Source organism: Siniperca chuatsi, linkage group LG17 (assembly GCF_020085105.1).
Source record: "Siniperca chuatsi isolate FFG_IHB_CAS linkage group LG17, ASM2008510v1, whole genome shotgun sequence".
In the NCBI taxonomy this organism is placed as follows: Eukaryota; Metazoa; Chordata; class Actinopteri; order Centrarchiformes; family Sinipercidae; genus Siniperca; species Siniperca chuatsi.
In genome coordinates this window covers 4,853,312-4,867,980 of record NC_058058.1, presented here as the reverse complement: position 1 = coordinate 4,867,980, position 14,669 = coordinate 4,853,312, and the positions used below count along the sequence as shown (strand labels likewise).

General features: G+C 38.8%; 1 protein-coding gene across 1 annotated transcript; it reads left to right on the top strand.

Moving 5' to 3' along the window:
• Positions 1-1,625: 1,625 nt before the first annotated feature.
• LOC122864814 (chitin synthase chs-1-like) lies at positions 1,626-11,437 on the top strand. Its single transcript, XM_044172496.1, has 22 exons — positions 1,626-1,685; positions 2,449-2,584; positions 2,891-3,079; positions 3,205-4,084; positions 4,474-4,657; positions 4,821-4,916; positions 5,273-5,434; positions 5,596-5,770; positions 5,944-6,045; positions 6,183-6,324; positions 6,518-6,718; positions 6,835-6,950; positions 7,157-7,325; positions 7,527-7,706; positions 7,822-8,100; positions 8,204-8,384; positions 8,497-8,531; positions 8,633-8,697; positions 9,143-9,253; positions 9,352-9,566; positions 9,684-9,777; positions 11,104-11,437. Exons 1-22 carry the CDS (start codon positions 1,660-1,662, stop codon positions 11,209-11,211), a joined length of 3,846 nt encoding a protein of 1,281 aa, XP_044028431.1. The 5' UTR covers positions 1,626-1,659; the 3' UTR covers positions 11,212-11,437.
• The last annotated feature ends 3,232 nt before the right edge of the window (positions 11,438-14,669 follow it).

The window sequence follows — 14,669 nt, the reverse complement described above, 5'->3', positions numbered from 1 at the left end:
ACTGGCATGGGATGTGCACGGGTGATTAAAACCGCTCAGAAGATCATTGGTACCAACCTACCGGGCATCAGTGATATAGGTGAGGGGCCTGTGCAGAGCCCAAAGGATACTAAAAGACAGTACTGCCCCAGCCACAGCCTGCTCACCCTGCTGCCATCTGGAAAGAGATGCAGAAGTATCTGCTGTGGTACCACCAGACTACAGAGCAGCTTCTTCCCTCAGGCTGTGAGACTACTAAATTCATCCTCAGCACTCCACCATGTAAAATGGTTTTATTTCCATGACTTTTTATTTATTCACTCATCTATGTTATATAATTGTTGTATATCATAACATTTGTTTTGGGAGTAGCATAATGAGAACTACAACTCAAATCTTGTTATACAACCCTGTGTTGTAAAATTATAAATAAATCTACCTTGTACCTTAACCCGACATTTTCAAACCTCTGATTGGTGTACAGAGCACTGTAATGTCAGTGTTGAAAATAAACATCAATCAATTTAACTAAAATATGAAAAGCTAGTTTGCAGGTTTGACCGAGATAACAGTTACCATCTCATTTCAGATGGATGTTAAAGTCCAATTTATTTAAGTTACATTAGACCTGATGCTGGCTTAGCCTCGCCAGTGCAATTTTGACAAAGACTGATCAGCAGCAGAGATTTTTATAAAAATATTCTTATATGTATATATGATGTTGTAAAGTCATAACTACATTTTTCTGTGTTTTTAAAAATGTATTCTCTGGACCAAGTGTTCTGCTACAAAAATTATATTGTTTTTTTTTCTAGTCTAGTCTAGTCTTTATATTTATTGAAAAAACTACTGGATCATTTACCACCACTACTATAATCAAAAATACAAAATAATGCAAAAATTAGAACATTGGTCCATCGAGATAAACAGCTGGTGGTGAACGAAAACCATGTATAAAACATAATGGAAATATGGCATTTATGTTTGTTTCATGTATTAATTTGAGGAAGGTTACAGTCTCCTCTTCCCTTCACACAGATCTGATGTTGTCATCTGCCGCACCTTTTCATCTCTCCTGTGAAGCAGAAGCTGAAGTGGACGTTTAAGTCACATGCTTCACAATTTATTCGCCAAGTCTGTTTCCATTGCACTTTGTCACATTTTGTTTGTATCAATACACCAACTTTTTCCCCCTCAGCCAAGCATAAAAACATTTTTGCAATATTGAGACTTTTTTTAATTTCGGCATTTCCACTCATGTGTTTTACTTAGACAAGCAATAGAGTATGCACCGTTTCTTATTTGTTTCTTTTTTGGTTTGCTTTGAACTCCATCAGGACATAATATATATTTTGAATCCCACAACTGGTAAGACAATAGCAAAACAAAAAGTGACATCCAAGTCACATCCTAAGTAGTCCTAAAACACAAAATATATACAGAAACAACATAATATCCATAGTTGACTGCTGTAAGGAAGAATGTTTAATTTCCTATGCTAATATGATTGCCCTATATATCACTCTAACTATCTACATACTTGAGTTCTGACTGGTTACCTGCAGCCAATGGGTGTTTCCAGGAAGGCATGGCAAGTTGCGTCTGTTACGTGTCATGAGTCACACATCCTACCTTTAAAACAGGTGTTCAACCAGAGGGCTCTCATTTGCAATAGACATCATGGAAAGTGACAGAGATATGCCCGAGTAAGTAATATTATTGTTTTTTTTTTCAGTAATTTAATTTAAATAATTTGAAAATAATGACATATTACTTATCCCTTTAATTCTTTTTTTAATTTTGTAATTTGATATTTTTCTGTAATGCAGTTATTTACATTTCCATCTTTAAAATTTGTCAATTAATTATGCACTTATTTAAGGGTTAGAAAATGTGAAATTATTGTTTAGAGCATCAGTTTTTCCTATTAATCATTTATAAGCAGTATATAAACATAATAAATTATTTATAACATGTTATAACTACATTATAACGTGTTAGCAGATATTTAAGCAGATATTTAAACTTTTTCGATGAAGACATTTTAATAATAATTACAACTGTTTTTTTATATTTAATTTATTTATTTTTATTTTATGTTTAGGAAATGATTGCTGGTGTGGAAAGTAACATTGTGTTGGTTACTGTTAGAGATTTAACTCCTCCAAAGTGTTTAAACATTATGTTTTTAATTAATACAATTTTATTATTAATCTTTTATTTAACCAATATATCTTTTAATCACTATATTACAGTAATTTCTGCTCTACATCTATCTATCTATCTATCTATCTATCTATCTATCTATCTATCTATCTATCTATGTCTGCCATTCTTTAATTTATTACATCATAACTACTTTAAAATGTGTAATTTTTACTGTATATTTCTATAGTTCAACTTCCTACCTCACTAGTTTTCAATCTGCCTTCCTACTTCAGACTTTGACGTATTGGTGTCTTTATTTAGGAGGCCGTGGGATACCTGTAGAGAGGTCCCGGTCATTGAAGATGAACAGACGCCATGGAAAATGATCAAACTACTAAAGATCATCACTCTCGCTGCCGTTGCTGTGCTTGTGTTTGGATTGGCGCTATGTAGCAAGGTTTGCTCTTTTTTTATGCATAATACTATGAATATGACTACAGCTAGACACTGGAGAAGTGACCCTTGAATTTGTGATGTCATTACATAAAGTCTCTACTCCATAGACTTTGTTTCTGAGTAAATTCTTGCAGCCAAATATATGTTGGTTCATACCTGTTATCAGAATATACACTTAATTATGGTGTAATAACTCAACTCAAAACGTTAGACACCCAGTCTTTGTCTATGGAACAGCTACTGATTCCACATTGCCCTCACAGTATAAACAGATTAAATGATAATCACTTTTTTTACACTGTTCCAGGCTTCTTTCCTCCTCCTCATCACCTTGTCCAATGAAGGCACAAAGACCCTACCAGATAACCAGAAACCTGTCGCTCTGCTATGCATCGGCTGCGCTCTCATCGCCTCCAGTGTCTTTCTATTTCTCAAAAGCATCTGGAAGGCATGCTACAAAACATCAAAGCTGCCAAGAAAAACAACTATAGCCCTGGTAAGACAAGAGTCAACATTTCCTAACTTTATCCCATCTTTTGCTGATGCCAAAAACAGAGCCTGGCAGGTATCTCGACCCTTTTCTTTACCAATTTGTTGAATTTCCTTCTGCTTCTTCTTCAGGTTCTGTTCTTTGAGTTCATGGTGGCTCTGGGTGCAGCAATTCTCACAATCGTGGCAATGCCACACTTGGACATCGTGACCAACGTGACGATCCTGAACGGTGTCGCCGTCCTCTCTGCGCTCCTACAGGTGGTCACTCAGTGCACTGCCAAAGAAAGGAACCGTTTCCTGGTGCCATCCATCACCGCCTTCATCCTCATTTTGCTCGGTTACGTCCTGTTCCTCTTCTTATACATCACGAAAGATCCCACTAATTCCAAGATGGCCATTTGGGTGGGTCTAGCTGTTGGTGGGTCCTTCTTGGTGTCTTTCAACTGGTGGGAGAACTACTTGAGACTGATCAGCGAGAACAGTAGCTCCGTCTTCCTCAAAGAGCTGTGCAGAGATGTGACAAAGTGCCAGAATTTGCTGCACATCCTCTCCAGCCTGCTCAGGATCGCGGTGACCGCCTGCGTGCTCGGAGCCTACGTCCCTCTGGCCAAAATGGACTGGGACGTAGTGACCTCCATCCAGAGGCGGGAGACAAGGATTATAGCCATCACCATTGGGGTCCAGCTGATCTCCTCTGCACTCTGCCACTGGTTTGCTCTTGCGGCCTGCAAGATGCACGCCCTAAGACGATGCTTCATCCTGCCTTTGTACCTGGCCTCTCTGGCTGTCATGGTTCTGCTCATTGTCCCCGTTATCGTTTACTATCAGGACTACAGAACAGGTCTGAACAGGACTGCAACCATCAACTTCACAGGCTACTGCAATGTAGTTGTAGATGGAAGAAACCACAGCTTGACCGGCAGTGTGTTCCCACATCTGGTTTTGGATGTTACACACACTCTGTGCTTCCTGGACATGTCCAAGATATCTGACATTGGCATACTGACAGGTAATAAAGTAGAGCCTGGTATAAGTTACAATGGAATTTTGCACAAGTTACACATATACACAAAAATATGGTTAAAGTTACTGTAGGTATGTGTTTTTTTGTCTAAGTAGGGTCACCAGACCAAAACACATAGAGTATAGTTTGGTCGCATGTAGGCCAAAATGTGGATGCATAATAGACATACCTGTCGGCCCCCACTGCTCAGGTGTGTGCAGGAGCCATTGCTTTAAACTTTGGATCATGATGTATTTTTGTTTTTAAACACAATTGGAAATGACCAAAAATTCATCATGCTCCGCACGAGTTACAAGTTAACCTTGTATGGCTAAAAAACTTCATCATATGGCAGAGATTGTGGTACTTTAATGTATTTGTTAATCTTCCTTCAGGTTCAGCAGTGTCCTGGTGGCTTGGTCTTTTGTTGGCCACCCTCCACCTGTTGTACCTCAACGTGTATCGTATCCAGAGGACCCAAGACCTGTTCATGAGGAGGCTGTATGAAGGAGCCTTTATTGAGCAGTCACTGCTCCTCAACACCCGATACGACATCCAGAGCAAAACTAGGGTGAAGAAGTAAGTGTTTGTCGTGTGTGTAGGAATAGTTCTCCATGTTGGTCCTCACAACAATCATCTAAAGCATTTTATGCCGGTTAGTTTAGGCTATCAAGTTAGAGTTACATTGTATTTTTTACAAACAAAACTATGTTCGCAAATTTGCAAATCTTGTCATTTCAAGTTTTAGGGAACCTGAATCATCGATGGTGTATCTGTGTGCAACCATGTGGCATGAGACCTATGATGAGATGATGAACATCATTATCTCGATATTCAGGTGAGTTACACAGACTCCTTGTCTGCAGGAAAATTCTATGATACTGTATATCATCTTGCCATTCCTCTAACTCTATCTCTGTTGATTCTTAGACGTAAATGATTTTTTGGGATCACGGTTAGTTCTGAAAATAGGGTTTGCTGGAGATAGCATGAATTCAGTTTCTTGCATTACATCACTTTAAGAGACTTTGAGCCTTGCAATTCAGTTGAAGAAATGTTACCTGTAGTGGAAAAGATAACAAAAAAATGACTTTGTGTCCTTGGCCTAGACAGTTTTAGCAATGTACTATTAAGAATCCCAAAATGCACTTTATCACAGTGGAGTTCCTCTCTACGTTTCTCTGAACACTGTAGACTGGACAAGTACAGACCAAAGAAAGAGCCAAAGTTCAACGATTTCACCTTTGAAGCCCATATCTACTTTGATGACGCATTCATACATGTTGAGGGGAGTCGGGGGCGTCACCTCAACAGCTACGCAATGGACCTTGTGGAAATCCTCAAAGAAGTTTATGGGTAAGAACCATGTTTACATAGTGTCTAGAGTGCATTTTAGCATCAAGTCTCAAAAAAGTCCAGTTCTGAACTGATAGTATCATTTGGCACATCACCAGAGAAACACATTTTTCAGGAAGTGCAAATTACTATCAAAGTATTCTCTCATTCTCTGTCATCAGCATCTTCACAAACATCGATAAGAAGTTCTTCAGAAAGCAGCAGCAGATCCCAGATCAGAAGATCATAAGGACACCATACGGAGGTCGTGTGGTGGTCACCATGCCTCACGGGAACAATATCGTGGTTCACTTCAAGGACAAAGAACTCATTCGTCACAAGAAGAGATGGTCTCAGGTAGGGAAAATAATGACTTGCAGACCTCAGAGCCTTTTAAATGTGCCATTTATAGTCCACTTCATATTTAGAATTGTGGAATTCAAAATGTTCTAAGGTGATATTGGAGCATTTTTCTATTAAACACTTGAATTGTGAAAAAGTTCTGTTAATTGTTATTTCTTATTTTACAGATCATGTACCTTAACTATCTTCTGGGCTGGAAACTCATGAGCAAATATTACACACGCTGGCAGAAGGGAGAGGACGAGAAGGCGCTGAGAGCAGCGGTCCAGGTGAGATAAGAGAAACATATACATATACTTACACATAACACTTTTGTGGAAATTTTTGATGAGCTTGAACATGCATCCACAGTATTTGTAAATAAAACCTAAATGTAAAACAAAGCAAACTGTGCCTGTTCCTCCAGAAAGAGAAGCACAACACCTACCTCCTGGCTTTAGATGGGGACACAGACTTCCAGCCGGCTGCTGTGATGTTGCTCATCGACCGTCTGAAAATGTACCCACGTGTCGGGGCAGCATGTGGCAGGATTCACCCCACTGGATCAGGTTGGCACATTGAAGGATTTAAATAAACTAAGAGAAGACAGGAAAAACCAACCAAATATAACATTAAAACAACAGTCCAATCATATGAACAAATAGCTCTAAGATCCACCATTGTAGCTGAAAAACCAACAGTGACTAGCACTGGACAGACATTTGTGTTGAGGTTTACATTACCTCTGTATTTTCTCTGCAGGTCCTGCAGTGTGGTTTCAGAAGTTTGAGTACGCCGTCAGTCACTGGCTGCAGAAGACAGCGGAGCACGTGATCGGCTGTGTGCTGTGCAGCCCCGGCTGCTTCAGCCTGTTCAGAGCAGAGGCGCTGATGGACGACAATGTGATGAAGAAGTACTCCACCAAGTCCATGGAGGCAAGGCACTACATCCAGTACGACCAAGGTAACAGATGTTGTTTGATAGGACTTCCTGTTACTGACTCAGTCTTGGTGATAGCTTTCACACTCTGTCTCTCCCTCTTCCTCTCACATATAAATGTCATTTTCTGTTCCCTGCAGGTGAGGACCGCTGGCTGTGTACTCTGCTGCTTAAGCAGGGATGGAGAGTGGAGTACAACGCAGCATCTGATGCTTACACCAATGCACCTGAGGACTTCAAAGAACTCTACAACCAGGTGAGTCCTGCAGCTGATCATAACCTTTCCACCAATATTGCGATGGTCATAAAGTACCAACAAAGATTTGACAAACTGATATATTTGCTTCCGATATTCAGAATCTGCATATCAGAATCATCAGTGAATGTGGATCTCATTGCTTACAAGTTGTCATTCAGCCAAAAATCACATCAGTCATGCTAATGATTATTTGCCATCTTTAGCGTCGCCGATGGGGACCATCCACAATGGCCAACGTGGTGGATCTGCTGGGCGCCACCACCACAATTTCCAAGAGGAACTCGTCCATGTCCAAACCCTTCATGTTCTACCAGCTCTTTGCCATCACCTCAGCCATCCTGGGCCCTGCCACCATCTGCCTTTTGATTGCAGGTCAGTGTTTTCTGTTTGAGCACATAATCTCTGCACATACAACCTTTTGTGAACTTTTGAGATCATGTGGACTTCACTGGACATATGATTGATTATCTTACAAATATTTCAATTGGATTTGAATAAATCCAAAAGTAAAAGCCAAGAAGAACATAATACATAATACTAAAACGTATGTGTCTCCTGTTTTGTGGTCTCCAGGTAGTTTGTCTTTCATCTTGGACATTGATGCCAACAATGCCCTGGTCCTAGCTGTGATACCGCCTCTCATTTACCTGATTCTTTGCTTCAAACTGAAGTCAGACACTCAGATCACTATTGCAGCAGTCTTGAGTATCATATATGCATTCCTCATGTTGGTGGTGACGATGTCCATTATCGGTAAGTTATATTCAAACAGATAAAACTTTATGCAGACACATGTCTAGCTAGCTAGGAAGTGCTGCTTAAACCTGCTTTAATTCCAAAAATTCTCCATACCTTTATCTTTCTACAGCCTCAATGGTGAAGGAAAAAACCATCCTGACACCTAGCAGCATATTCGTCATCTCCATGGCCATCATTTACATCACCACTGCGATAATGCATCCTCAGGAAATCCAGCTGGTGTTCCACGGCTTTCTCTACATTCTCTGCATCCCCAGCGCCTACCTCCTGCTCACCATCTACTCCATGGTCAACATGAACAACGTGTCCTGGGGCACCAGGGAGACAAAACCTGCCGCTGGAGCTGAAAAGCCTTCAGACACAACCCCGCAAACAATAGCCCAGAAAGGTAGATACCAGGTTGAATCTAGAAAAAAGCCATTCACAGTGCAACACTAGACCAGTATTATTGTTTGTGCTGACTGAACTGAAGCTGATCTTCACCCTTGCAGCCAAAAGCATCCTCCAACGACTTTTCTGTTGGGCCAAATGTTGTAAAAAATCCAGCCGGAGAACAGGAGTTGGGCAGCTCAGTGTCAACCAAGATAACCTGATCCCAGAGTCCGCACAGTCTGAACCCCAGCCCCAAAACACTATTGTGGAGGACATAAGGATCCCAGAGGAAGAACAAAGGTACATTCTGAAGGTGGAACATTGATTGAAATGTAATGTGTCAGTACTACAAAGTGTGTACAAATACAAATACAAATAACTACAAATAACAATTTTTCTAATTATGTTTCAGGCAAGTGGAGCCTGTTTTCAACTGTCCTGCCCAAAGTAAGTCCAAGCACTTTTGCAAAAATCAGCTTGATTTTTTTGTAAAAAAATATTCTAATGTGATGTTATCTCATACCATCCTGTCTTTCTCTTTTCTCCAGGTTGGGTCACACAACTACAGAATGTGTCCAGTGACATGCAACTGCAGGAGGACTCACTTGACCAGGTGTGTATGTCTCGTTTTATCAGGTTTAGATGATTATCTGCCTCTAAACACAGTTTAATTGTCTGTTTACTATTGCTCCAATTCATCAACATGATGCAGAGCATATTCAGTTTCTCAATTTAGGCGAAAAGTGACCTTTACATGACAATGAGGCATTTGCAATAGTTTGTTTTTTGTTATTTGCTGTGTCTAAACATGCATAAATATATAGGCTAATGATTTTTACAAATAGGACACTTGAGGCACACTACAAATATTTCATTATCCAAGTGGGTTTATACTGTTGTTTAATTCAAACACTAAGAGTGAATTTTGGGATACACCTGTAAATGTGTACATAAAGCTTGATTCCTGCCCTATCTATATTTATGTTGTTTTAAGCAGTTTCAACATGAAGTATATTTACAGAATAATTAATTGAAAGGGTTTCTGTGTTTCTCTGCAGGAGGAGGAGAACTTCTGGAAAGAGCTACAGGTGAAGTACCTGAAACCTCTGGTTGATGACAAAGAGAGACAGAAAAAGATTGTCAATGACCTGCGCGAGCTGAGAAACAAGGTAGGTGTAGGGAGCTGAACTACAGTAAATATGCGATCTAACAGGAAATCACTGTGCAGTTGTTCTTAAATTAATCCTATCTTTCTCATTACACACAGATAAACTTTGCTTTCTTCATCTTGAATGCCCTGTGGCTGGTGGCGACATTTACCCTCCAGCGTTTCCAGGCATTCTTAACCATCAGGATCCCAAAGGTCGACCTCAACCTTAAGGTCACTGGAGAATTTGTAGCAGTCGATCCCATTTCCTTCATGTTCATTCTGGGATTTGCCTCGTCGGTTATAATCCAGTTCTTGACTATGTTTTACCACAGGTGACCACTTACATCAAGTTACTTTTTTTTCCCTCAGTAGGGTTTTGTTTTTAATGATGTTCATATATCTGTTAACCTTTGTATAAAATATAACGTTCTTGTTCTGTGTTCATCCAGAATCTACACTCTGATTCATTATGTGGCCTTTCTGGACACACAGCCCAAAGAGCAAAAACCTGAAAAAGAAGAATCATACCTGCCAGGCAAAAAGGTATTTACAACTGTTGTTACTTCTACTGCTACTGCTTCTACTACTAGTGTCGCTTCTTTTACTACATCAACTGCTGTAGCTACTAGTCTACAATTACTATTGTAACAACTTGTGTTGATACTAGAACTATTCATAGTAATAACTCTTTGTTTATTGAAAATGTTACTAAAAGTACTAAATGGCACAAAACTTTGTACATAAACATTTCTGTACTTTTCTGTACACAAGTCACAACATTAATGGATACATTCACTGACTTTCAACTTCGGCCTTACAGCCATAGCATAGCACATTGCATAGTGCAATGTTACCAGTAGTAATCTTATTAAATAAACTCACCATTCGGCTGCAATTACAGTCCAATTTAGCAATCACTTAGGCCCTCAGACTCTAATAAAAACAGAAAGGTGACAGGATAGTCATACATGTGACTGGGTTCCACCAACAAAACATAGGTTTACCAACCATACTTCCTACTGAGTTTTCTCAAGTATTAGCTAGATTTGCACTCAAAGAAGTTATGCAAAACAAAGTCCATGAAATCATATAGAGAGTATGATTTGTGGCCTCTATTTGTTGGTAGAACAAACAGGCCTGTTAAGTTATACAGCGAGCTTCCCATTTTCGAAAACAACATTTCCGAAAGCCTTGTTGAACTGTGAGAGGCTGGAGCAGAACTAACTAAACTTATGAAACAGTGAGGTTGTGTACAGTCATAAATTATTAACAACATTTTAACATAGTCCTTTTTGTAGCTTAAATGCTCAAAACATCAAGGGAGGTGTGCTCTACTGCTTAAGACATGACATGACTTGTAAAGAATCAATTAATAGTTCTACTAAGCTCTGAAAAAGGCATATTGCTGCCGAAATGTCGGCATGGAATAACTGTCATTCTAAAGTGCACCTGCCTGTTGTTATTATACTTGTTTTTACCGAAACACTTTACTATAGTTTGCGTTGAAAAGCAGTGAACCTGTCCTTTAAAAAGAACCTAGCTGTGTGTTCACATTCATAATCATGTCTTAGATGAAACAGCATACATTGATTTAATCTCCACAAAAAGAACAACATGAGTAGGTATTTACCTCACTGTAATTAGTCAGGCTTGCGCTGTGTAAGATGCTAATTATAGAAGAGAACATTTAATTGCCTATACTTTTCTCTAATTACTGATGCCAGCGTGGACTTACTGTACTGACATCCAGTCCAACCGCATCCTCCTGCTACTTTGGTTAGACTAGAACAAATAGTTTAGTTACCTACCATAAGTGTTCCAGGTGTTGTGGCATTTATGTGCACTGATGTTCCTTCAATCTCCTCCCAGGTCAACTCTGTGTCTAACGCTGACTCCAACCCCCAGGAGGAGTTGGAATCTGAAGACAGTGATGATGAGTTGTACAACAGAACTCGTGATGGAGGGACTATGGTGTAAACACAGACTCTGTTCACAACCAACACTTTGTAGCACTTTGAAATATGTATGTGAGATTTTACTGAAAATGTCTTTATATGTATTATTTATGTTTTGTCAGTCAAATCCAATTTATTTATAAACCAAGTGTCACAAAGAGCTTTGCAGAAAACGAATCACATATATTCTAGATGAAATTATTTATAACAAAAAAACTCATGGACAGAACAAGAACAATACAGCCTCTGCGTAAACTATTTGTGTACGTGCATATGTGTGCTGAGTGCAAATTAAAAGACCCAGACAACATCAGGTCATTAAATCTAACACTGTTAATGCTATTTATGAATAATCTGAAGTTATGTTATATTGTAAATATTAGTTTTCTTTGAGTTCGCTGCTTCTGTGTTTAATGAAACTAATGTGAAGAGGAATGAATGAAGTTAAGAAACAATATAGACAATTTAAAGAAATTTAGTAGTTGCTTCTAATTATGGTAAAAATGCCTGGATGGTGCAAAAACTCCTCTTGAAGTTGCTCTCTGAGCGGTAGAAAAGCAGTTGCTGTTATTGCTATGTGTATCAGAGGAGGCACATTAGCCATCAAATGAGCAACAAGCATTACCAAATATCAGATCATGAGCTAGGTTTATATTTATTTTTGAATGAAAAAAAAGTTTAACTAACTTAAGTAAAATTGTTTCTATGTTTATGCAATAATAAGAGTTGTCTGTTAGAGGTTGTTTTGTTTTGTGTTGTATTATGTCCTTGTTTCTCAATAAAGCACTTTATAATGCATGAATAATAAGTCTCTTTGCTGTGCTTTATAAGATCATCACCCTCTCATTTTAACTTACATGAATTCCTCTTGCTGTCTAACTTGTAGGACTGGAATAAGTGTGGGTGATTAACATCATGAATTTACTATAGTCCAGCCACCTCATGGCAAAAAATGATTCTCAGATAAAACCCAGAAGTAGAGGCAGAGTGGAACTGCACGACTGGGTGTGACTATGTCTAGAAATAGATTTGTAGACATAATGCAGATACACGTATGAACATGTTTGGCCCTATTAAATGTGACTGAAATAACTGTTAATTGTAAAATGTATGATAAAACAGCAGTTATTATCTGCAACTAAAAGGTCATGTAAAGAAAAAGCAGATAGCAGCAAATATTTGATCTATGGTTTGAATATCTATATATATATATATATATATATATATATATATATATATATATATATAGATTAGGTTAAAGAATAATAAACTTATCAACTCACGTTAAAAAGCCTGGGTATTTTTAAACCAAGTATTAATTGGATCCTGATCCATGTTTTTCAGTATTGGGTACCTGGTAAAAACAAATATAAAGCTGTCTGCATAGTGCACACAAAGGGCTTCAGTAGGCCTAAACATACATCAAAATTAGTAAAGCAATTTAGTGTGAGTGCCAAAAACCCTTACTAGTTTCCTATAGTCTTTTGTAAAGCAGTTGTTGACCTGCTGTAGCATGGTTTGGACAGGATATGGACAGCTACTCCCCTGCATGAATAAAATACTAAAATTCAAATGCAGTTGTTCCTTCATTAAGTCATTGTGCAAGAAAATGGTCTACAATGGTGGTTAGTTTCCTAATTTGTTAATGCTAAGTACTAACTTGTCAATAATCTTAACCATTCATGCATAACAATGAGTTCAACATTTGAAAGTTTACTGTAGCACGTCAACCTTTCGCCCTATCCAGGTTGTGATTGACGAGCGCATCGACTTTATGAAAAGTTGAACGTGTTTCAACAAAAGGCAACCGATAGCGGTGATATGAAGACATCAGGCCAAGATGCCCTTAGTTCTTTGTATTCCTGGCAAAATCCCTGGATACTTTCTCTTCTCTCTACTTTTAGTGTGTCACACAAACGATCAGCCCCTGGTAGGGGCTCTGAAGCTCTGTTGTATCATCACCTGACTCTGTTCGTGTTCTCTTTGTGCCCTTTTGGAGCCAGGCTTTGTAAGGTTTATGTAATGTAACTCAGACTAGCCGCCAACAGAGAAAAGCAGGCAGGCGAGAACGGGAACAGGTGAGCGTAACGTAGTGCCCTATGTTAATTAGGGCCATTATGAATCGCCCAGAGAACCTGATATGGAGACGGCAGAAACCAGTACCGGCAGCTTGTGAGAAATGCCGGTGTGCAAAAAAAAAAGGTACACCAAAGAGTAAAATGTAGAAGTGCCGGTACTGTGTACCGTTCAGTACTGGCCAACTTCAATCACTGGTTTTCAACCAACAACAGGACTTCAGAGAGGATTGATACACCTTGACAGAACCAAAGCAAAATCAACAATTAAGTGTAGCACTCCCATAAAGTTAGAGACTCATAAGAGACAGATTCAAAAAAGAATAGTCAAAATCAAAGCAGCAGAGGACAAAATATCCTGACCTTTAGTCCTTATGGGTCAAGCTCCAAAAATGTTGGAACATTTCCCATAATGCAACTCAATAGTATTTTTCATTAGACCCTGCTTCCTAAATGCACATATCTTTCAAAAACCACACCTCCAGCTTGTAACACACGCTGATTTTTTTTTTTTTTTTTTGTTGCCAAAAAACAGTATATATTTTCACCTGTTAAGTTGATATGGTAAACTTGTTAGCAAACAGTTGCTTATTAATCATTCACTATCATTCATTTGGAGTCATGTTTCTGGCCACCTGGCAACGCCTGAGGGAAATATCTGGCTATTTAACTGCTAAATGCTCCTATATGTTCACCAGCTAGTCTCTCACTGGTAGTGTACAGCGAGATTTCAGAGCTTTTTCACTGAAAACAGCTGCCTGCTGCATCTGAAAACGATGCTGAGAGCAGTGAGAGTGAACCAAAACAGTAAAGTTGCAGCTGGACTGCTAAACAATAAGCTGAAACTCACTATGAAGCTTTATAAAGCTGGGGGAAGCTGCCAATTCAGGTAAAATGCTCTGTAGATTCCTCATTGCCATACTAGAATAATTGTGCAATATTCTGTGCACTACTCCCGTGCAATATTTAGTTTTCCCGTGTTAGTTTTTCCTATTTATTGATATTGATATTATATACCTCCATTACTCTCGACAGTACATGCACCACTGCTTATTACTTATTACTTATATTATTACATTGTATTATTATACTGTATTATCATCATCAACCGGTAAACCCACTTGGTACTTCACACTTATTTTATCTTATACTTATACCCACCTGGTACTTAAATTATTTTCTGACCTGTTTCTATAGTGTTTTTATAGTGTAGTGTATTATATTTGTTGCTAGTACTTTCTCCTGTGTGCACTGACGTAAAGGTGAGCTGCTGTAACAAAGAGTTTCCCTTCGGGGATCAAACAAAGGGAAGATAAAATGCTTGCCTGGAAAAAGGCCTTTTAATACCAGTAATCTGAAACTCCCTCTCAGAGCTCTCATGTTCCACTTTGGCCTTCTGCGAGCA

Excerpts from the sequence above, each read along its gene's own strand:
- LOC122864814 (XM_044172496.1), top strand. The coding sequence starts at position 1,660 with ATGGAAAGTGACAGAGATATGCCCGA. Across the intron at positions 8,698-9,142 it reads AGGAGGACTCACTTGACCAG|GAGGAGGAGAACTTCTGGAA; the intron begins GTGTGTATGTCT and ends GTTTCTCTGCAG. Across the intron at positions 9,567-9,683 it reads TTGACTATGTTTTACCACAG|AATCTACACTCTGATTCATT; the intron begins GTGACCACTTAC and ends GTGTTCATCCAG.